The sequence below is a fragment of the Diorhabda sublineata genome, chromosome 4 (genome assembly GCF_026230105.1).
Source record: "Diorhabda sublineata isolate icDioSubl1.1 chromosome 4, icDioSubl1.1, whole genome shotgun sequence".
NCBI classification, from domain to species: Eukaryota; Metazoa; Arthropoda; class Insecta; order Coleoptera; family Chrysomelidae; genus Diorhabda; species Diorhabda sublineata.
In genome coordinates, this window is record NC_079477.1 from 19,238,335 (window position 1) to 19,263,155 (window position 24,821).

Sequence of the window (24,821 nt, forward strand, 5' to 3'; positions counted from 1 at the left end):
TTATCAACACCACTCATTGATGAACTCATGCGATCTTCTCTTTGAGACATGAGAAAGTCTTTATCTTCTTGTGATACTTCAGTCATATACATTACATTTTGGCGGGAAATGACAAATAATTCGACCAGATCACCTTTCCACATCTCGCGTTTTAACTTAGCCTTATCCGTGTTTATTGATTTTTCTTTGCCGAGATTTTGATATTCTTTGTACAGTTTCTGTATGCTAAAACGAATGTTTTCTTCAGTTTTAACAGGTATATTTGCTTTCTTCCAAATTACTTGAAGTTTAGTACTGGTGGATTTAGCTGCTGTAGAAAGTGTTTCGTTTAGTTCCTTATGATGGTGAATGAATACTAAGAGTACTTGTTCCTTTGAATGAAGCCGAGCTCCTAAAAACTCACTACTATGCACTTTTTCTAACAGCCAAATTCCTCTTTTAGTTGCCCAATTACCTGAAACACAAGAAAACTAAGTCCATTAGAACTTAGTGTTTCCGATATAACTCAAAATTAGAAATATGCAAACCAGGTTAAAAACTGTTCATGTTCAAAGTGTGCAACCTCTAAATGTTGTCCGATCATCCTGAAACTCGAGACAGTTAACATTTGCTTCACTTGGACGCAGAGCAAGAGCAAAGTCATTTGAAATTCAAACATTTGGAAATTTGAAACCCTAATATGCATGTACCTCGCAAATGAAGATACTGTAGAACGCTTCATGACCTTTCATAAAGGTCTGATCATTATCAACAACACTCCGATCCAAGCCTGAAAGCTTATAACACCTTCCAAAATATTAATACTCTCAAATGTATGCCCACCATACCACACTCAGCTCTAATCGATGAACGTAACAAAATAGGTCTCAATACACTCTCACCAATGTCTTTCCTCAAAATTAGCTCCACAATTCCGGAATATAACCACATCTACAGCTTCAGAAGACAAATTTTTATTTCACCATCCACAATCCAAATACCCGATTATCTAATGATCACACACGAAAACACCAGCTACAGAATTTATCTATCCCAAGACCGTCTACTATGTTTTACATGCAAACAAACCAGGTCGTACTGCAGTAAACTGTAAGAACTCCCAATTACAAACTTATGAAGAATCCCAAATAACTGAAGAGATCTTATCAGAAACCCCTATAGCACCTCACTCCCAGAATGTATCCCCCATAAACATAAAATAAATTCCGCAAAACAGCACCAAACGCAACTACGAGCAAATAATTGCGCCTCCTCCTCAACCACAAGGAAACGAACCAGAGAACCCTAAGAAACCTTCTTTCCCCAAACCAAATAGGCCAAGTAAAAAGCCTAAAAATAAACCAGAAATCTCATGGAAATTCTCATGGAACCAATTAGAAAAGTCATTTCAGAACAAAATCCTCCTTTAATATTGAACCACAACCAGATATCTGACTTTTTTGAAAATGTCTACGGTTCATCTGATCCAATAAGTATTATAAAGAACTACACAAATGATTTTACTACATTAATAGACATGCTAACAAAAATGTACCCTTTCTTTGAGCACAGATCTATCAAAAGCAGATGCACTAAAATCAAGAAGAAACTGTTTTCTCACCTACAAATAACATACCAGAAACAGACCTCTCAGAAGCAGAAAGTGAATCATATCAAACAAATATTAACTAACTGAACCAAAAATTTACTTTAATATTTTTTTTTCTTTTCTTCTATTTTCTCTCTGTATTCTCATGGACCTTACATCTATTCTACAATGGAATATCAATGGCTTTTATAACAACTTACCAATGTTGCAAACCATCCTATCCAAACAGAAATGCGAAGTTATTTGTCTTCAATAAACCAATTTCAAACACAATAACAACGAACCGCTCAGGCAATTTAACAGCTTACAAGAACCGAATAAATACTGAAATAGCTAGTGGAGGAGTAGCAATATTTGTAGAAAAATCTCTCCACGCTACAGAAATCACGATCCTTACAAACCTTGAAGTCGTAGCTATCGAACTACTCACTAATCCAAAAGTAAATATCTGCAATGTATATATTCCTCCAGCATATCAAATAGATGCTAAAGAATTAGATTAATTATTGGAGCAAATCCCTGAACCTAGAATAATAGTCGGATACTTCAATGCCCATAACACCATGTGGAGATCCACATCAATAAACCACAAAGGTCGCTTACTACTCCATCCAACTAGATTTAACATACAATCAGGACAGGGTTTATGTATTGACCTCACTATCTGTGACCCAACTTTGACTCCGGCTCTTTCCTGGGATCGGCTGGACTATACCTACAACAGTTATTCATAACAATAGAAAACCAAATCACAATCACGACTTATATCCAAATTGGAACTTAAAAAAAGCAAACTGGGGTCTTTTCAAAACAATTATTTCAAAATGTTTGACAACTTACATAATTCCAACACATATAGACGAAGCTTTAAAAAACCTTATTAGTATCTTTCAGCGAGCAGCAAACATATCAATCGAAAGAGCTACGCGACTGAAATAGCGAAATATCGACTGCGAATCAGCAATTAGAAGCAACGAAAAAGCTTTCAATAGATATAAAAGATACAATACACTAGCAAACAAAATCGAATTCTTTAAAACTCGAGCCGAAGCTAAACGCAAATCCTGGATAGAATACGTCTCTACAATAAATTCTGAAACACCCATGACGGAGGTATGGGAAAGAGTAAGAAAAATATCAAGACTCTACAAGCACCATACAAAAACTGCTCCATCACATGCAATTATGATGATACTGTTATTACCCATAAGAGAAAGGAAAAGGATGAGATAATGATACAGTTCGATGAAAACGAACCCATTAATTTACCCATTACCACCCAAGAATATGATGAAGCTCTTTCAAGCCTGAAAGAAACGTCACCAGGACCAGATGAAGTACCAGTTGTCTTGAAACATCTCCCCTTAATTGCTCACGAATACATCCTTAACCTGTTCAATACCATTTGGCTGCGACATAACTTTCCTGAAAAGTGGCATGAATCCATAATAATTTCTATACTAGAACCCATCCTGAATCCTATAGACCTATATCTCTCACATGTGCTATGTGCAAACTAATGGAAAAAAATATAAACAACAGATTGCTCTGGACCCTAAAAAAACGAAACCTTATTATATCGGAAAAAAGCGGATTTAGTCTTCATAGATCAGCCCTGGATAATATAATAGACTTGGAAAGTGGAATCAACGAAGCATTTGCCCTAAAAAACAGCTGTTTAGATATTTTATTTGAAATTAACCGAGCTTTTGACATTGCAAGTCATGATTACATCATAAAAAAATTATACGAATTCAACATACATGGTCACTGCCTGGTTTTTATCAAAAACTTCCTGAAAAATCGAACATTTAAAGTGAAAGCCAATGGCACCACCTCCGAAAAAATATATTTCAATAATGGTATACCCCAAGGATCAATCAAAAGTCCCACACTCTTTATCATCTCAATCAATGACATCCTGAAAAACTTAAAGTTACCAGTAAAAGCTCGATTATACACAGATGACTTGGTTGTTTACTGTAAAGGAAAAAATATTAAAAACCTCTTCTCACAAAATCAGGCTTTTATCCATAACTTAGAACTGTGTTCACAAAAAACTGGTTTTACTCTTTCAACTACAAAGACTTTTCTCAAGACAAAAGAAGATACCAAACGTACCGGTGTTGAAACTTTATAATGTTGACATAAAAATGGAACATCAATAAAATTTCTCGGTATACTAATCGACCACACACTAAGCTAGAACTATCATATTAGAAATCTTCTCCTAGCTTGCAACAAACGATTAAACTTACTGAAAATGCTAACGAACAAAGAATGAGGTGCAGATCGCCAAACATTACTAACATTGTACCGAAAACTAGATTATGGATCAATTGTATATTCAACAGCTAACAAATCGCTTCTGAAAAAACTCGTCAGCTTTCACAACTCAGTCTTAAGTTTGATAACAGGTGCATTAAAAACGACACTAGTGGAAAGTCTGTACTGCGAATCAGGGGAACCATTTTTGGGAGACAGAAGAATATATTTGAGCCTTACATATGCAGCCAAACTGAAATCCAATCCAACCCTTCAAAACAGCTTCTCCAAGAAATTCCCAAATTTTTTTTCAAATAAACTCAGAACCCCCAAACCTTTTTATGATGCTAGAATTCGATTATATCTAAGCGAATTAAATTTCTTTATTCCTGAATGCCTTCCTATCGAGTCTTCTCAGACTCAACCATGGACAATAGAAAGCACCAAATTCATTACCAACCTCCAAATATATGCTAAAAGCTCTTCCAGCCAATTATATATTAAAACTTCGAATTTGGATTTTTAAAAACAAAAATTACAATTACAATATATGTTTATTAAGCAACGTTAGAACAAAGAATGAATTATTAAAAGAAATGCAGTTTTATTATCTTCCACGTTTCCGCGAAGTCATCACATTTATTATATGTTATCAGCTGTTACTTCATATGTAACTCCTCCCCTCTAAGATGAGAACAATATGGAGTGGTGTTTGATTTTGGACTCTTCTGGGTACTCTTCTATTGAATTTTCTTTCTTTTTCTGGTTTTTGCAGCATTTTTGCAGGGTTTTCTTGATTATCTTCTTAAAAATCCATCCCAGTATAAATAAAATTATGGCTAGTAAAGATAAACTACCAGAAATTTTGGGATAGTGGCTGGATATTGGAATTTTTAGTGGTATAAGTTGATTCGTCATTCTGCTTATTTCTTGAATGTCTTCTAAATTGATTTTTTCCATTTTGGGTGTTTCGTATTCTGCAATCGTATCGTATTCTTCTGTAATTGGTTTGGGAAGAAGTAGTGGTTTTCCTCGTTGTATTTTGACGTCGTTGAAGAATTTTTTCGCGTTGATTTCTATTTGACATGACTTTGGTATTTGTATTAGTGTAGGTTTCTTTACTTCTAGATATTTGTCTGTGTTGCATTTGGAAAAACTTTTTCCGTTTTTGCTGGAATGATAATTATCTCGTCTTGTGTGATTTGTTCAGTAAGTGATTCTTCTAATTTTGAATTTATTTTTTGGCAACCTTTAGTCGACTGGTTTTCGAGGAGCTGCAGGGTGCAATTGTCGTTAGGAGAGTGGTCTTCGATGCAAAAATATACATTTTCTAGTAGTGGACAGATTTCTTCTATAAATTGATTATTCGAGTTGTTTCGTGCCAGATAGGAGTATTTTAGGGAGAATATTTGGTTGTTTTGAATGATGGGGAAGAGGTGATATAATTTAAGGACTTCGGCTTTGATAATTGGTATATATATAGCAAAAATTAATTTATTTTTAGCAACCGAAACTTGAGTGCCTAAAAATTGGTAGTATGCTAGAATGTTTTTAAATTTTGTAATTTGGTTGTCAGGGTAAATTTTCCTTAAATATTCTAGCGTTTTTTGTAACTCTTGACTAGGGATAATAGAAGGATGAAGTGTGTTTAGTTTTGCGAAAGCTATGGAGTCTTCCAAATTATCTAACAATGTGATAATATTTTGACAGTCTAAATTTATTTGTGAAATGATTGCTTGAAAGGTTAAATACTCGTGTGATTCAGTGAATGATTTTTGCACGCTGATTTGAAATTTTTCGAGAGAAGTTGCAAATTTTTCTTGATTTTTTGATAAGGTGTGAATTGTTACATTGTAATTTCTTATAAGATTCTTGGAAAGTGAACTTTGTAAGTTTATTTCCGTAATCATGTTTTGTTGGTTTGTTTCTAGAATTTTTATTGCGTTATCATATTTATTACCGTCATCGGTATCAAGTGTACCAAACAACCATTTTTGTAGTTGACCGACCCCGTCAAAGAAACTTCTTTTATTACGTATATGAGGTTGTAAATTATCAAGTTTCGTACGTGTAATTTTGATGAAAAATTCTGTTCTCAACAACATGTCTTGAGATAAGGCATGATATGAGATTTCATTAGTTGCATTTCTCACTTCTAAATTATTTTTTATAATGAAAAAATGTTTTTCAATGTTGAACAATTGCTTAATAATAGGTTCTAAATTATGTATAAAGGTATGTTTACTATATATGAGACGGGAGTCTCCTAATTGTATCGGTAGTAAAGGATTATCGATAGTAGTTAGGTCTATGTCTTCCGTAGCGTTACACTTGTGCAGTTTTTGTATTGCCAGAAGTGCTAGGAATATTATTTTCATCTGCCCCATCTTTCTGAAAAATTTGTTTTTTATTAGTTTTGGGTTTTCTTCCACTTGCTTTGTGATAAATGTTTTTATATGTTATTAATTTATTTTTTTTCTGAGCTAATATTTTCAATTTTTCGAATTTTGGAAGTTTTTTGTTTCTTGTTTTTGTACGAATATAGGCTACTTTTTCTTTTTTGTAGTCAGGGGCGCTTTGGTGCGCTTTTCGTTCCTATCATTAATAATCTTTTCTTTTATGGTTTTATTAGTCTCTGTTATATTTTCGTAAAGTCTTGTGGTTGCTTGTTTATGAGCTTGTACATAGTCTGATATTATTATGTGATCATTAAGGTCAAAAGGGTTTGTTTCATTTATGTGTCCCTTTATTACCTCGAACGGTGTATATTTGGTGACACTATGAATTGAGTTGTTATACCCAAGTATGGCCAGTTTTATCAATTGATCTGATGTGAGACTTCGATTTTGTTCTCTTAAACATCGTACATGTTCAATAAGTGTGGAATGAAACCTCTCCACGGGGCTATTTGAATTGCTGTTTCTAGCGATTGTGAAGTGAAGTTCAATTTTGTAAAGTTCACAAAAGTTTTCAAGATCTTTATTTTTAAATTCCGTACCCGAATCTGCTGTTATTTTTATGGGCAATCCATGGTGTGTTATAAAATTAAATAGGCATTCTACTATAGATATTCCGTTTACAGCTGATAAAGGGTAGGCTTGGCCGTATCGAGAAAATGTATCTATTACGGTTAAGTAAGTGTTTCCTGAAATTTGAAAACAGTCAATATGAATATGTTGAAAAGGACGTGAAGTAGTTGGTGTTAGGTTGAATTTTATTACTGGTGGGTTTCGATCGTATTTGTTTTTTTGATAAATTTCGCAATTATTCACGTATTCTACAATGTCATCGGACATTTTTGGCCAATAAAATCGTTTACCAAGTACTATTTTCATTTCGTTAATATCGCGGTGGCAAGTTTTAGTTTCATGATAAAATTTGAGTTTCTCTACTTGTGCTTCTTTAGTTTGTAAATCCTCTAAAACGGTGTTACTTTGTATAATTTTGAAAGCAGAATTTTTGAAGTACGATCGCATCGTAGTCGTGAATATTCTAGGTAAATCGCGGTGTTTGAAATAAATAGCGTATCTTTTGTTTGGGGCGAAGTGTTCTTTTACGAAATTTATTATATGGAATGAAGAAATGTTTGAAGGTAGTGTAACATATAATCTAGTATTGTCAAAAATTTTGGCAGTTTTACATTTGATCGATTCTATTTCTCCAGTTGTTATGAATATTTGGTTCTTGTATGTGTTTAATACTCTCTCGATAATTGGAATAGAAAAGATAAGATTCTCTCTCGACGTATGTTCGGTATTTCCTCGAGGTCAGGGCTAGAGAGTGGAGGAATTTCGTCAGGATTTTATAGGAAGTTTTCTATTATTTCGTCCGCATCTCCTACGTTATTTATTATTGATTCATTATCCATAGCATTCAATTCTATGTATGGATTTCTACTTAGGGCATCTACGGCTGAGTTCGACGATCCTTTTTTATATTTGATGACGTAGTCGTACTCTTCTAATTTCAATCTCCATCTGACTAGCATAGAATTTGGGTATTTCATGGAGAGGAGCCATTGCAGTGGCTTGTGGTCTGAATATATTGTGAATTTCCGGCCGAAAAGGTATGGGCGAAAGTATTTGCAGCTCCATACTATTGCTAGGAGTTCTTTCTGAATCGTTGAATAGTTTATTTCGGCTGGATTTAGAGTCCTTGATGCATAACATATAGGGTGGTTATTTTGTGAAAGAACTGCGCCTATTGCGTAGTTGGAACTATCTGTAGTTACTTCAAATTCTTTATCGAAATCCGGATAAATTAAAACTGGTTCAGATGTTAAAATATTTTTACATGTTTCAAAACAATCTATAAATTCTTTTGTATGTATTACTTTTTCGTTTTTCTTCAGGCATTTAGTCATGGGTTTTGTGATTTTAGCAAAATTTTTTATAAATTTACGGTAGTATCCTAATAATCCTAGAAAAGATTTTATTTCTTTTTGTGTTTTTGGTACGGGAAATTTCTTAATAGCTGAGATTTTTTTTGTGTTGGGTTTTATCCCGTCTGTTGTTACTATATGACCTAGAAATTCTACCTCTTTTCGTAGGAATTCTGATTTGTCTAATTGAATTTTAAGTTTCGCTTCGCGTAGTTTCGAAAAAACAAGTTTTAAATTTTGAAGGTGTTCTTGAAGTCCGGTACTGAATATTATTATGTCGTCCATATAGACCATACACACTTTATTTTGGAGATCCTTTAAAATTTCATCCATAACACGTTGAAAAGTGGATGGCGAGTTTCTTAACCCAAACGGCATTCTAAGAAACTCATAATGGCCGTTATCGACAGTAAAAGCTGTTTTTGGTATGGAATTTTTGTCCATTTGGATTTGATGAAAACCAGCCCAAAGGTCAATAGTTGAAAAATAGTTTGATCTTCCCAGTTTGTCGAGAATCGAATTAATATTTGGTATCGGATATCGATCTGGGATCGTTTTTTCGTTGAGTTTACGATAATCGATGACTAGACGATATTTTTGTTTCCCCGATTGGTCTTCTTTTTTATTGACTATCCAAATAGGGGATGACCATGGTGAAGTTGAGGGCCGTATTATGCCTTTATCCAGCATTTCATCTATCTGGTTATTTATTTTTTGTTTATGAATATAGGGATATCTGTACGAATTACAATGTATATGATTTTCGGTCGTTTTAATTTCGTGTTTTGTTCTTGCCGTGAAGGATAATTTATCACCCGGTTTAGAGAAGATGTCTGAAAATTTTCGAATAAGCTTTAAGATTTCAGCTTTTTCTTCCGCGTTCATGTGGTTTGTCCTAATTAATTGTGATATATCGATATTTTTTTTTTATTTATTATTGTCTTCGTTATTTAAATTTAGAAACGAATTAACATTAAAGGTATCATAACTAGATTTTTCGAATGACACTATCTCTAAAGGTTCTTTAAGATTAACTGAAATTATTCGATTTGTTTTGTTTTGGATTTCTACAAGAGCAAATCCGTTTCTGGCATCAGTCAAAATTTGCGGTATATATAATGGTCCTATTTTACCTTCATTTATCAATATTTCTCCATTAAAAATAGAAACAAGTAACTTCTTTAGAATTTTTTGTTGTGGTTCTACTGAGAATAATATATTTGAGTTTTCTTTCCGTTTATATCTGAGAGGTATCTCAGTATTTGGTCCTATTAATTTGTTATTTATAAGATCAATATTAAAGTTCATATTTCTTAAATCATTTAGTCCTATAATACCATCGAAATATTCGTGGAAATCAAATAATAAAAAGGAGATCAAATAGTTTGGATTGATATACAATATCTCGACTACCCAAAGCTGTCTTAATTTGTGCATTGATTCGATTAACGGAATTTGGATAAGTTTTTTCTATAATATCAGGTTCAATAATTGAACGTGAACTACCGGTATCTATAAGTAATTTTAATTTGGGATTATTAATTTCTATGTAAGGTAATGCATTTTCTGTTGAAATGTTAATTTCTACTAAGGTATTCCTTGCTGTTGGCTCGTTTGGATAAAATTTTCATTTACTGTCTTGTCATAGTTATAGTACATTTGATTTTGGTCATTATCGTCCGTATTTTGGTTCTGATAGTAATGTTGTTCGTCTGATTGGTCGTAATCGTTTGTGAATAGCTCTTCGAAAGTAAAATTTGAATTCTGTCCAGAATTTCGAAATTGTTGATTTCGATTATAATTGTTATTATTTGGCCATCTTTGTCTTTGTGATAATGTGGAAGAATTTCTTGAAGTCGTTGACATAGGTGTTGGTTTAGGAAGTTGGTGCATGGATTTTTGGTTTGGTCTGAAAACGTTTTGTTTGTTCGTCGGGTATTGTCTGGGGGGCATTTGTCTAGGTTAGATGTTAATAGGTTGACTAGGGAATTGGTTAACTGGTTTATTATTGTCAACGGAATGATAGGGTTGTTGGAAAGAGGGTTATGTTAGGTTTTCAGGATAGTATCTTGGTTGTGAATAAGGTTGTCGATAATTACTATTAAATCTGGACGTCGTTGCTCGGTTATTGTCATTTAGATTGCCATATAATTTTTCAAAGTTTTCAAATTCGTTCAGATAGGCCATTGCATCTTCCAGTGAGGCTGGATTTTTAAGATGCAAGTTATTTCTTAAGGTACCACTACAACCTGCTATAAAAGTACTAAGTGCAGTTTTATCATAATGGTTTATTTGGAACACTTTCTCCGCGTTAGTTATGTTAGGATTATTACTAATTTTCTGCGCTATACTACTTCTTAATAATTGAATTCGACTTCCAAAGTTCATCAATGGTTCGTTCCTAAATGGTTTCATTCTAGTGAGCTCTTGTACTAAACAGTCAATATTTCTACGATCAGCGAAACACTGAATCAGGGCTTCTTTCAATCTCGGCCAATCTGTTAACTCAGCACGATTACCTACTAATATTTCTGCTTTATCTATAAGTTTTTCTTGAACTGATTGGAATATGTGTTTAGATAATTGTGCATCATTAAATTGCCGATAATCATTAATAAGGTCTTCACACCTAATTAGAAATTTATTTAACGTGTTACTGTTACCGTCATACGGTTTAATATTATCAATTCTAGACTTTAAAAGATCCCAGTTCATCTCAGGCATATTTAAAGTTGAATTTATTGATTTGAAAGAAATAGTGAATTGTTTATTAATATTCCGTTGAGTTTTAATATTATTTTTGTTGCCTAATCCTATATTTGAAATTCCGTTAATTATTTCATCAATATCGCTCATGAAAATAATTTAAAATTAATTATTATAATAAGCAATTTATTCGCAATGAACAAAATTTAACTATCTTTACCAAAATCCTTATACAGAGGGGTTTGGAAAGGTAAAAAGGAAAAGGCACTTCCAGATTGTTCGTCGATTCGAGCGCTCTGCTTTCCTGCTCCTTTTCTTGATTCCCTGCTCCTGTTCGTAATACGCACTTAAGGTGTTGAAACTCCAAGGTCCCGAATTTCACTTCCGGCACAATGCGAAACTGTTCACTTCCGAAACCCGTGCGTATCCTACTGACTGCGCCAATTATGTATTAAAACTTCGAATTTGGATTTTTAAAAACAAAAATTACAATTACAATATATGTTTATTAAGCAACGTTAGAACAAAGAATGAATTATTAAAAGAAATGCAGTTTTTATTATCTTCCACGTTTCCGCGAAGTCATCACATTTATTATATGTTATCAGCTGTTACTTCATATGTAACTAGCCGCATCCACTTTCACTGCTGAATTATATGCAATATATCGAGCTACACACATGGCCGTTTCATCAAACGAACCTAATCATCTCATACTCACAGACTCCCTTAACTCAATCCAAAAAAAAATTCACACCACAAATCCTTTAGCAATCAAAATCAAGCAACAACTGCGATATATACAAGATAACAACAAAAAATAGTATTCTGTTGGATCCCCTCACACTGGAATAAAAGGAAACGAAGAGGCAGCCCTGGCCGCTAAGGAAGCTGTAAATAGTGATAGTGCGGAGTGCGCGAACTTTTTAATTACTGCCGATATTACAACAATCCTAAAGCGTAAAGTGCTTAATGAATGGGAGAACAAATGGTCAACGTCTACACATAAACTTCGTGAAGTGAAAGACTCAGTAAAACAATGGTCAATACTACCGAAAAATCGCAGAGATGAAGTTCTTCTAACACGTCTGCGTCTAGGCCATACGCGACTGACGCATAGCTACTTATTTGATGCGAAACCTAAACCAAAATGTAGCAACTGCAATTGCAAATTGACTATAAAACACATAATCGCAGAATGTTCATTTCTTAACTCAGAAAGATCATCAACAAATCTACCACTCGGAACAATACGTGAAATTTTAGGACCTAAATACTTACCTTGAAAATTACCTTAAACAGATCTCTATCATAAATTTAATTTAACAAATATTCATAGATAAAATACTTAACCTTTACTAAATCGCTAATAACCAGTATACGGTTAATGCGAAATTTGTAATAAAAAAAGCATACAACAGATATAAATTCTTTTAAAATAATCTGGTTGATACAGTCAACTTTGGTGAAGTTGACAAGAAATTTGTGTTGTGTACCATAAGTATTGATTTCAACTATGTTCAAATGTTAACTATTCCTTTGACGTGGGTCAAAAAACCGACTTTCCATGGCCAACGTCCAATACCAACGTTGGAAATAAAATATTCGTAGAATGATATGCGCAATACGACCACGTCCAATCATGCCAGCGTCCACCGTTGAAGCATTGGACACATCGTGTGGTACCGGCTCAACATCAATCAACGTTCTTTAATATCTAATAAAAACGAAGTCTCATAGTCATATACTTGTCATGTTCCATTTGGTCAATAATCAACGAAGCGCAAGAAAAAACAAAAACCCTTATCAATAACCATTGGCTGGATGAACGAGCAATATTGGCGGCGAAAAAATATGTCGAGGATCTCAATGCGACCATCCAGAATTTTCTTCCGGGACAGTTGGTTTCCTTCAAATCAGTCGACATCGTTATGAACCAGGATGACGTAGTCAACTATCCCACAAAGATTTTAAAATCACTGGAATTGCCACTTCACAATTTGCAGTTAAAAGTAGGATCAGTTGTCATCATGCTGCGTAACATTAATCAACCTCGACCGTGCAATGGAACAAGACTGGCTGTAAAAACGTCATTGAGGCAACAATCATAAAGGGAAAATACAAAGGAGAGGATATCTTGATCGATAATTCCAACGGATTTAATATTAGGCCAGAGCAGTTACGAAAAAAAGGCTTTTGCTGACAAAAAAACGCCATCGCGTTCTAGGGGTTAAATAAAAGTTATGTGTATGAAATTCAACATTATTTCTCTATGCGTTATTTTTTTGAACAATAAAAACACCAAAAAATCGGTCCAAATTTTGTTTTTTGCGTTTCTATTTATTGTTTTTCTTCTGTTTTAAAATTTGTTTTTTTTTAATAATTTTTGAAAGAAAGATAAAAATTCACATTTCGACTTTATTTAAGTCTTTATCAAAATATATTTACACTGACAAATCGCGTATTTATATCAATCAATAGATCACCTACATCTTAAACATTGAAATAAAAATAAAATCAAAATAAAATTTTGAAATAGAAGGGACCAAAAATCAAGAACATTTAGAAATATATCAAAATGTCTAAAAAATGAGAAATTTAAAAATATTTTCCAAAAACCAGGGCTTCTATTTTATTATTAGTTTGATCTTGGATTAAAACTTACAGCAGATTTGGTGAAATTGACGCGTAAAGCAGGTGCAATTACAGCGAAAATTGCAATTTTTTCTAAATTTCTCAATAAAATAGAAAATCTAATTTCAAAATTATTGATGTAAGACCAATTAACGATTTTGTTGAACGTTTAGAGCGTTTTGAACTCGTGTTAATTGAGTTCGAACAAAATCAAGCTAATATTGATTCAAGAACGTTAAAATTTTGACCGTGTTATATATTTTGCTATTTCTAAAGCGAAAACATTTTGTAAGGAATCAACTGAAAATAGAAATGGGTATACCGATAGTAATGGTAGTAATAATAATAACTCCTTGAGATATGACACTGGTGCAAGTTTGAACGTATTCAACAGTAACATAAAATTTCCAGTGATAGAGAATTACCTGAATTCGACGGTCACTATAATAATCTGCTTGAGCTTAGGGACTCAAATGAACTTGGAAAGTGAATATTGTTAATTTATAAACGAGTATAAAGCTTTAGGCCACATGCTAAAAGTCAATGATGTAAATAGCCAGTAGAAGTATTTTTGCCACACCACCACGTTATTAAAGAAATTACTAGTTGTTTTCGACGCAACTTGCGTAACCACTTTAGGCTATTCTTTAAATGACATACAAAAGATAGATGGAACCAAACAACCCGATTTGATTTTTGCCCAATTAAGTGATTGTGGTTTCCTTATCTAACTAATGATACGAAGACAACAGAGTATATCGTTGGAAAGTATGTCGATACACTATCCGTGACTCTCTAAACTTTGCTGCAGTTCTCAATATGAAAGTACAATTCTATACAGGTATATATTTATATCGATTTTCTTTAGCTTTTTTGTCCATTTTTCTTAGTTTTAGACTCCTCTATATACTGCATCATTTATTTTACTGAAAAGCTAAATTGTTTTCTTCATATCGTTTCATTTTCGTTTAAAAAATATTGAATCGTTCGGCAATTGTTTAATATCTCCATCTCCTTGTCTACATGTTATTTGTTCTCCCGCCTATCCCTATTGTTCCCTGAGCCTATGTGATCTGTCCCCATGTCCTTTGAAAACATGGTTCTCTAAGTCTTCGAATTCTGTTCCAGTATCCTCTATAACCATTATTCTCTGTCCCCATTATCCTCTGAATTATAAGTTCTATCTTTATTTTCTTCATTATTATTGTTCTGTCCATTGTCGCCTGTCATTTGTCCTTTATCCTCATGACCTGTGATGCCTTCATAATACTTCTTAATATTTGGTGTGATTCTGGGAAAAGTTATCAAACACGTCATTTGTTGAATTTTTAGGTTTGCTCCAACTTGCTAGTCGGGACCGTACTTGGAATGGTTATCGGAAGCGGTTATAGATATTTTCTGTGCAATCTCCGGCTATGCACGGTTCTTGTAACAGTACTTGCTATCAACCAAGTATCGAAAATACCGTCCCCGAAACGATACCTAAGTCGGTTGAAACGCAAAACAGATTCTTTCGTATAACGTTAACCATATATGTAATACTCCTATATGGACATGTCTTACGGGAAAAAACGTCTCTACATTACGGTGCCGACAGTATTCATTTTCTCTCTCGTTAGAGTCACTTTATCTATACTACGCATGCTTGAAAATTCTCTAAAATATTAGTAGTGGGAAAATAATAACTAACTGAAGCATTCGGAGGAGAGAGACAACGATACACTATTTGCTTCACTTAGTCGGAACACCTTCCACTTATAGAAACTGGTTGGAACGGACCTAGTATATATCTGTGTCAAAAAGACTATACAATACAATTCTCTCAACCCATCTCAACGATGCACTATAACAATCGATGATTCAGTCAACACAGAAATAACCACAAAAAGGCATATGTGCACAATGCCATTGGGTCAAGGGTAAGAGGATTGTTGGTTGTTGTTTGCCGATGGTCGATGTATGAGTGTTTGACTGTTTCTGTGCACGTACCTATGTACGTATGCACAATAAGATGCTATAAGTTGTTCCTCAGCAGTCCAATAGCCATACGCGCATTAGCCTGTTTGCTGATGTGTGATTCTGTGTTCGAGGGTTTGGCGTATATACGAGTATAATACTTCTACATGGACAATTTCTATAAGTGGAAGCTGTTCCGACTAAGGAAGACAGAGTGATAAGGCTTTCTCTATCCTTCGAGGTCCCAGCTCGGTTCTGCGCAACCTGAACAAACTATCTGGAACGAGAGAGAAAATAGTATATTGTCGACACCTTAATAGTGGGACATTCCTTCCCATTTAAACTGTTCATATAAAAATATTACATATATGTGATTTGGTGCATGAAAGTTGATTGTTGATTCACGATTGTCAATTGGTAAATGTCGTTTGTCAATTGTCGATTTTAGATTGTCCGTTATCGGTTGTCAAATATCGATTATCTTTTGTTGATAAACTTTTGTCCGTTATCGCTTGAAGATTGTTGATTATCGATGTTTCAGTATGTCAAAAATCAACTTCCATCAATCAACATCCTCATATCCATTGAACCACTGTCCTCTGTTTCCATCGTTCTTTATCCATATTGACGTTTAATGTTTGCCTCTATATCATTTGTATGAAGTGTTGGGGGAAGAGAACCATCTCATTGCATCAAAAGGTGTCCGTTGAAAGGGAGCAAATTAAGGTATCGCTTTAGTAGCAAGTATAAAGATTTTAAAAACAGCGCCAGGAATTATTGGAGTACGATAGTAAATTAAATTCTTATTTTATAACTACAAACAAATTGTTTGTATTGGGACGAAGAATTCAGGCAATAATCATGGGAAATTACGGATAATGGTCGAAATCATTCGGGAATGATTGAACTGGATTGAAAATAACTGAAATTTGTTTAAAAATGATAGAAATTTAATATACAATAGCACCATTGGGTATGCTACAAAGTCGTGGTGGATTTATGTTTCGAAGAAGAATGGGTACGCCAATTTTCGTCAGATGGCTCTGTATCATTCCAATTAATTTTAAATACAGGGTGATTCATTAAGAATGTCCAATCTCTGAACTGTAGATTCTAAACCTCAAAATATGATGATTCTGCTCAACATGCCTTATGCAAATATTGCTAGATACCGAGATACGGGGTGTTCAAAGTTTAAGTTTAAATTTTGATTATCGCAATAATTTTTTATGTCACGATTTCTCTTTGAAAATTGGCAATTTTACATTTTGGCATGAGGAATCATAATTTGCATTCTAATTTAACATTGCTAATAGAGGGCGCTAGTTACACTTCTTTGTGTTAATTAAATCAAAGTAAATTTTTTTTGGGCTGAACTGAACTTACAACTAAAATAATAGAAAAATATTAAAAAGCGTTAAATTCTACAAAAAAAGTTACTATTCTTTGATTCGTGTAACTCAATCGGTTATCGAGTTATTTGCTTCTAAAAAGTTCAATAAATTTTAATTTTTTCATAAAAAAATTTCATTATTCCTTAAATATGTAACAATAACAAATTTGTAAGCAAAAATAAAAAACTTCAAAGCAAATGCTCAAAATGCCCACCATTTACTTCAATACACTTTATTATCCGCTTTCGTAAAGATCTCTTAATATCAAAATCACATTCGTGAATTAAACCGTGGTTTAATTTTTCGTTTTCTTTTCAAGTAGGCTTGTGTCGCTATTAGACAGTTTATGTAGTTTAATTTTTCGTTTTTTTTTAAGTAGGCTTGTGTCACTTTTAGACAGTTTGTGTAGAAGCAAAAATTGGATAATAATAATAATAGTTATTTATCAAATAATGCCTAGGCATAACGTTTTTTCCGATAATGAGATGCGCGATATGATTTGTGTGTTTGCTCAGTCAAATTATAATGGTCCAGCTGCGGCTCGAAGATATTCACAATTATACCCAAATCGAAGGCAACCCAATTACAAACTGTACCGAAATCTTTACAACCGCTTAGGTGAATCGGGGTCTCTACGCTCTAAAACTGAGCACGGTGCTACAAAAAAAATCACTGCCGATGAAAAAGATGAAATTTTAATTTGTGTTACGGAGAATCCAGATATCAGTACTCGCCGATTAAGTCTGCAAACAGGTATAAGCCAATCATCTATTTTTAGAAAACTGAAGAGGGAAAAATTGCATCCATATCATTACACTCTTGTTCAGAATTTATTACCTCAAGATTTACCTAAGCGTATACAATTTTCCCATTTTTTGCAAGATAAAAAATGTTAAGCCAGATTTTCTGGATACAATTCTTTTTACTGATGAGGCAACATTTACCAGACTAGGAATATTTAATTATAAAAATAATCATTTGTGGGTGTTTAATAGGTCCTTTTGAACTGCCAACCAATTTAAATGGACCTCTTTACTTAGATGTTCTTCAAGAACATTTACACGAATTTCTAGAAGATATATCTCGGAGTACCACCACATTATTCTTTACAAGTTCGTCAATACTTAAACGAACAGTTTCCGCATCGATGGATTGGTCGTGGACGTGAGTTTGCTTGGCCACCAAGAGACTATGATTTAAATCCTTTGGATTTTTTAATTTGGTCGCAAATAAGGCATTAGTTTACAAAGAAAAAATTACTTCTCTTCCACAACTGCGACGGAAAATAGAAGAAGCCGCGGATGTAATTAAAAATAATAGACAAGGATTATTTGATATTATGAGATCTTTACGAAAGCGGATTATAAAGTGTATTGAAGTAAATGGTGGGCATTGTATTGCTGTGGCAGCTCATACTGATTTGAATTGAAACGAGAACAGCGAACGAATTTACATTGAAAATTGGCGTATCCATCATTTTTCTTCGAAACTTAACTGAGCCACTCAGAAACCTTTGAGGAGTCCTTAAAGCTAAATGGGGATTTATTCGAGAGGCGCGGAAGCATAGTAGAATTAATAGATTAGTTGATAGAAACAAAAATAATGCATTTTTTATTCTGCCGATTTGTGACACAAAGTGACGCAAAGGGACAACGAATTTTTTAAAGTGTAAGAAAAAATATCATCTTTCACATGCTGCTGCCCTACCTCAAAATCGGCCTCAAAATATGCAGGCCGCAGCCCTGCATATTTTAAATACACTAAATTATAATCATATAACTATCAAACTGCAGCGTTGTACCTATAACAAAAACGTGGTTTATGAACACCTGTCATGGTGTCGCGGCACCGAAGACGACTGTGGGAAAGGTGCGAGAAGGTCATAAATAGGAAGAAAGTGCAATGGGCAGTAGGCATGCTTTGCCTCTGCTGCATCCTCGGATCAAGCGATTTTTATTATTTTCGACTATCGGAAATTGTCAGATTATATTCTCTAAAAAAAACGACAGCGCTCGAGTAAATCCAAACATCGTTTTTTGTGCAATTTTGTTAACCCTCCCCCCCTGCCCCGTTAGGCCACGTTCAAACCATCAGATTAGCGAAATTGGGACTTCTTAAAGTGGCGGTTCGCGCCGCGACAGAGACAGGAAACCGAGACAGGAGACTGAGACCAGCGACCGCGACAAGTGTCTCGGTCTCTTCGGCATGTACTGTAGGTCGAGACTGAGACCGAAGATCGTGACAAGTGTCGCGGAGCGACCGTTCAGTTCAATAGAGTCTGTCGATGAAATCAGTGGTTTTTGTGTCGTGATGGAAAACCAAATAACGAAGCTGCTATTGGAGGAAGAAGACGATGATTTGCTCTTATATTATTATTATTACAAATACAAAACTGAAAGACGATTACCTATTAAGGATTTATATTTAACTAGAGGTCAAGAAGGATCATTTTCGCTATTAGTAAAGAAGCACCTGATGTTTAATGACAATATATTCAGGAAGTATTTTCGGCTTAATAAAACACAGTTTGATTACGTATTAAATTTAATGAAAAAAACAATGCAAGAAAAGGGAAGAATATCAGTGAAAGAAAAATTAGCACTAACTTTAAGGTAAGTTTACCAATTCATCGAAATTATTCTGGTCGATTTCACCATAATTGCTTAGAAATGGTTCACTCGAAATATTTGGTAATCCAGTCTGTATTTGGTGTTATGATGAAGCTGCACTTATTGGAGAATATGAATTTTATGATGAATTTGAATTATATGATAACTGGCGTGATGAATCACTCTGTGCTTGAGGTCCTGATAAAGCCGCTATTGTTGGAAAATATGAAGGTGAACTTGTATAGGGGCGTTCAGTTTGACCCTTGATATCTCTGAACTCATACTTCGAGACAATATTAAATATTTCAGTTTTTACCATTGCTCTTGAACGTGCGCTCAATTTTCTTAGCATCATTTCAATATGTTTTGTAAATATCGATATATCATCAACTGACTCTTGAGATTTTAATGACTCCAGCTATTTCGGTTTTCCTGCCTGTCCTTCATAAATTTTATTAATTCATCTTCTTTTTATATTCTTGGCAGTTGATTTTTCAGAACTCTTACTTAGTGGTATATTAGATCTCTCTTGTGTAGATTTAGAAGTGCCTGGTAACTCCTTTGAAGGGTGTTGAGTGTTGAGTTATGTACTGACGTGTCTGCGCCTTCGTGAGGAGTATCTTCATGTTCTACTCCTGTGGAGGTATTAGTAACTTCTTTTTCTACACTGGCGGAGCTTTGCTGTTCTTCTTCTATACTGGTGCAGTCTTGCCGTTCTGATGGTGTGTTTTCTAAAAATCTTAAGCGTTCATAAAACTGCCACTTTGAATTTTTAGCTGGTGCTGCAAATCCCGTCGATTGTTTTTGTTTGCGTTTATATCTGTTGTAGGAGTCCCTGATCAGTTTCCATTTCTTACGGCATTCCGAATCTGTAATAAATAATATTATTTTTTTTATTTTCAGATTCATGGCGACTGGAGAAACATATGCTTCGCTATCATTCGAATTTCGTATATCACCTTCTTATATTTCACAAATAGTCAAAGAGGTGTTAAAACATTTAAAGACTGTTTTGGTACCAATCTTTATGCCTATTCCAAAAGAAAGTGATTTTAGGCTTATATCTGAAGGATTTTGGGACAAATGGCAATTCCCCAAGCACCCCAAAGGTGCTATTGATGGGAAGAATAAGAGCCCCTGAAAATAGTAGGTCGTTGTATTTTAATTATAAGGAGTATTACTCAATTGTTCTTGTGGTTATTGTAGACCATAATTACAAGTTCATTGCAGTAGACGTTGGCTCTTATGACAAAGAACGAGATAGTGGAATATTCCAAAAGTCTACAATGGGAAAACAAATAATGAAAAATGAATTTTTAATTTTCCAGAACCAAAAAATCTACCAAATTCGAACATAATATTACCCCATTTTTTAGTTGGAGATTAAGCATTTAGTCTTGATACTTTTATGATAAAACTTTACGCTAGAAGAGTTGCAAAAAACGAGTATCAGAAAACGCGTTCGGTTCGCTGTCTCAGGTGTTTAGAATATTTTACACTCCTATCGGAATAGCGCCAGAAACATGCACTGACGTGATCTTGGTTGCCTATTGCTTGCATAACCTATTAAGAGATGGATTTTTGGAATCTGCTCAAATGCCCGTACATCAATGGAACCGAGAAGAAAATTTGCCTTCAAATTTTGTTTCATTACGGGGAACAGGGGGGATTTCGAACAACAACGGACTCGATATTAGAGTAAAATTAACCAATTACTTCACGTCACAGCAAGGAGCAGTAGAATGGCAAGAACAGCATCTCACACGACTTGTTTGAGCTGATTTGCGCTGATTTGAGCACACCACCTTTTCTTTCTTATATGTTTCCTTCCAAATATTAATTTTATGCAAAATAAATAAAAAAAGAATAACTCACCTGTTTTATTTATGCTTTCAGCTATGCTTTTCCAAATATTGTTCTTCAAATTTTCGTCTCTGTAGGAGTCTAGTTGTGCATTGTATAGCGGAGGGTGCTGCCTGATTAGTTCAATCAGATTCTCACAGTCTTCGTCAGAAAAACTCATTTTTAAACACTAAAGACGTGTGCTTTCAAGAGCGCGACGGAGACACTACTGGTCCGGAGCAGCGACCGTCTCGGTCTCCTGTCTCTGTCTCGCTCGCGAACTGTCTCGTATACATTGCCTAAAGGGGAGTTTACACAGTGCCAGTTGCTGGGCTGGTCAGTAAACAGTAGCTGTACTTGGCGAGTGGGGACCAAAATATGCAGTTGCTCACCCGTTTACACCTAGTTAAGTAGCTGTACGGTATCAAAATTCTGCGAGGCAGTGAGCTTGCGGGTCACAAACAAAATATGTCGAAAGTAAAAATTGCGATACGCAAGGTAATACAATCTTTTTCCTTAATTTTGTGCGATGAGTTGATTAAAGAAATGGAAAGTGATCTGAAAAGAAAAAGAAAAAGACGGATTTGGGTCAGAAATTGGTTGCAAAATAAATCCTCAGGAGCTACAAGCATGATTATGAAAGAGCTATATTATCAGGACCCTCGTGAATATCAAGCTGTTATGCGATTGACGCCTTCACAGTTCGAAATCCTTTTAAATTTAATTGCTACAGGTATTCAACGTAGTGACACATTTATGCGTAAAGCTATCCCAGCTAGAGTGAAACTAGAAATAACCTTGACTTTTCTGGCCTCTGGAATGACATTCAGGATGTTGTCAGTATTATATAGGGTATCGAAGGCATCCATATCGAAAATGATACCAAAAGTTTGCGATGCTATAAGTGATAGCTTAAAAGATTATATTAAGGTAAGTATAGGCTGTACTGTTTATGTTTATATATTTACTAAAAAAACAAAAGCTCACAAAAACGCAAATATTACAAAAATAACGTAGCTTCCATGAAACATTTTGGCTCAGATAAATATAACTATATAAAAAATGATTATTTATACTTGTGACGAATTCTTGGTTTTAAGGAATATTAGCATTTAATATTGCTTGGGCTACCAAGTCATCAGTATCATTTGCCATTGATGACATCTCTTCCATAGTATTGCTTGTGTGTACTGTCTGATGTGAGTACTGTGAATATAAATGAGGAGGCGATTGAAAAGTACTGCAAAATGAGTGTTCGCTTGCAGTTGGTGTTGGTGTAGTATACGATGTGGAAGGTGTAGACGCATGTGGATTATATAGGTTTTCAGTCTGTATTTTGTTAAGACTTGCTGCATTTCAGCATTCGCGTTTAGCATATCCGGCACAGATAGTTGCTTTAATTGAACCGCAATGTGTTTGCCTATTATGTCGCACTCGTTTTCCTTTTCTTCAAGTGGTAATCGTAAACTCTTATTCAAGTCTTTCAGCTCGTTGATTGCTGCATGCATGGTACTTTCTTTTGGAACTACATTTCTCTTTATTCCTTTTTTTGGCGATAGGTTCCTCTTTTTTGCTGTTGGCGTTCTGGCAATGCCTATAATATCATCCTTGTTTATGTCCTCATCAGTTTGTGACATATCCACGCTATCTTCAGAAAAATCATGGGTTTCCTGCAATGAAAATGTATTTCTATTTACAGATACCAAATCAAGACGAGTGGCAAGATATACAGCTAGGATTTAATGAAAGATGGGACTTTCCAGGGTGTTGTGGTGCCATAGATGGAAAACACATTATAATTCAAGCACCACCGAATTCTGGCAGTGAATACTATAATTACAAGGGAACTAATAGCATCGTTCTTCTTGCCCTAGTGGATCATAATTACTGTTTTAAATATGTAGACATAGGCTCATATGGACGAAATGCAGATGGAGGGGTTTTCCAAAACAGTTCTTTATATCCACTTTTAGAAAACGACTCATTACTACCCCAAGGGGCAGTATTGGTTGGAGATGATGCATTTCCACTCAAACCATATTTGTTAAAGCCCTATTCAAGTACGCCAACAATTGCGGAAAAAATATTTAATTACAGATTAAGCAGAGCGAGACGCATTGTGGAGAACGGATTTGGTATTCTGGCAGCTCGTTTCCGAATTTTGGGAAAACCAATTCAAGTCGACGAACAAACGGCAATAAAGATTATCAAATCTACATGCACATTACACAACTGGTTACGAATGACTATGCCAAATACTTATACACCTCCAGGAAGTGCAGATTACGAAGATAATATAAATTTGACTATAATTCAAGGACGTTCCCGAATAAATAAGAGGTCGAAAGCAATTGCTGAGAAGTTGAGAAATAAATACAGAGATTATTTTAGTGGGGAAGGAGCAGTTGATTGGCAAACGTATATGATAAAATAAAAAAATATTGAAATAAAATAGTATGTATACTCACCAAATTGCTTGTTGTTTCTTTCTCCTTTAAATTAATAACTTTCATAATTTAGTCCATAATGTCGAACCATTTTATAGAAGGCTTATAAATGTTGTCTGTACCACTACCACTTTTCTTACTTTTCTCAATTTTTATGAGTTCTTGGTTATATGTTGAACGCAAATGTTTAATTGTTTTAGTTACATCTTTCTCAGTGAATCCTGGGATATTCATTTCTTTAGCAACATGTTCTCCGTGCATCTCTATTTTTATATTCTGAATCGAACAAATTCCATAAATTTTCTTGGTCTCGATACAGGTTTACGGATTTCACGTTTTCTTGGCCGCTCCAACGTTCCGCCATTTTAAGAAGTTCGGCGAGCGCGCCGTCGCGTCTACTGTCTAGCAAGGTACTGTACTCGCCGTTCAAATTGAACGAATAGGATGCGAGCTACTGGCTTAATGTCTCGTGGGGGAAGGCAAGTGGCCAGTTAAATCAAAAAATCTTGGAGTTACTCGCATTCAGTAGCTGCCCATCCTTGAAGAGACAGTAGCTCGGCGGATCCATTTAAACGGTAACAATAGCTGGCATACAGTTACTTGCCGTCTCAACTGACCCGTTAGCTCGCACCGTGTAAACTCGCCTTAACGTCAAGTAACGGCCCTCTTCATCTTAATCTGACGCGCTCAAGTATTTTTTTTCCAATCTGACGGTTGCTCCTGAGCACATTCCCCTGTATTAAGGGCTGATACTAATTATTAGTATTAAAGGCTGCTTCTAGCTTAATAATTACTGTTATTTAATTAACTTAACATTCTTTTTTCAGCCGTTTCATCGTTTTTCTAGATTGCAAGCACGTAAGTAGTTGAGATTTTAAACATTGTATGTATCTCAACTATACACAAATCCATTAAAATATTAACTTTCTCAACCCAAGAAACTTCTCTCTGTTTATAACTGCTAAATAGAGAAATCTAAGAAAATAGTTGATTTACGTC

At 34.6% G+C, this 24,821-nt stretch overlaps 3 protein-coding genes across 3 annotated transcripts; 1 reads left to right on the forward strand and 2 right to left on the reverse strand.

Annotated features, from left to right (window-relative positions):
• Positions 1-10,277: 10,277 nt before the first annotated feature.
• Positions 10,278-10,958, reverse strand: LOC130443106 (uncharacterized). Its single transcript, XM_056777575.1, has one exon. It carries the CDS (start codon positions 10,956-10,958, stop codon positions 10,278-10,280), a length of 681 nt encoding a protein of 226 aa, XP_056633553.1.
• An 8,714-nt stretch (positions 10,959-19,672) lies between these two features.
• LOC130443107 (transcription factor Adf-1-like) lies at positions 19,673-21,556 on the reverse strand. The gene is made up of 3 exons (XM_056777576.1): positions 21,409-21,556; positions 20,125-20,402; positions 19,673-19,951 (listed from the first exon to the last, which is right to left on the reverse strand). The coding sequence occupies exons 1-3, from the start codon at positions 21,554-21,556 to the stop codon at positions 19,673-19,675; spliced, it is 705 nt and encodes a 234-aa protein (XP_056633554.1).
• A 365-nt stretch (positions 21,557-21,921) lies between these two features.
• Positions 21,922-23,809, forward strand: LOC130443108 (uncharacterized). The gene is made up of 2 exons (XM_056777577.1): positions 21,922-22,305; positions 23,075-23,809. Exons 1-2 carry the CDS (start codon positions 21,922-21,924, stop codon positions 23,807-23,809), a joined length of 1,119 nt encoding a protein of 372 aa, XP_056633555.1.
• The last annotated feature ends 1,012 nt before the right edge of the window (positions 23,810-24,821 follow it).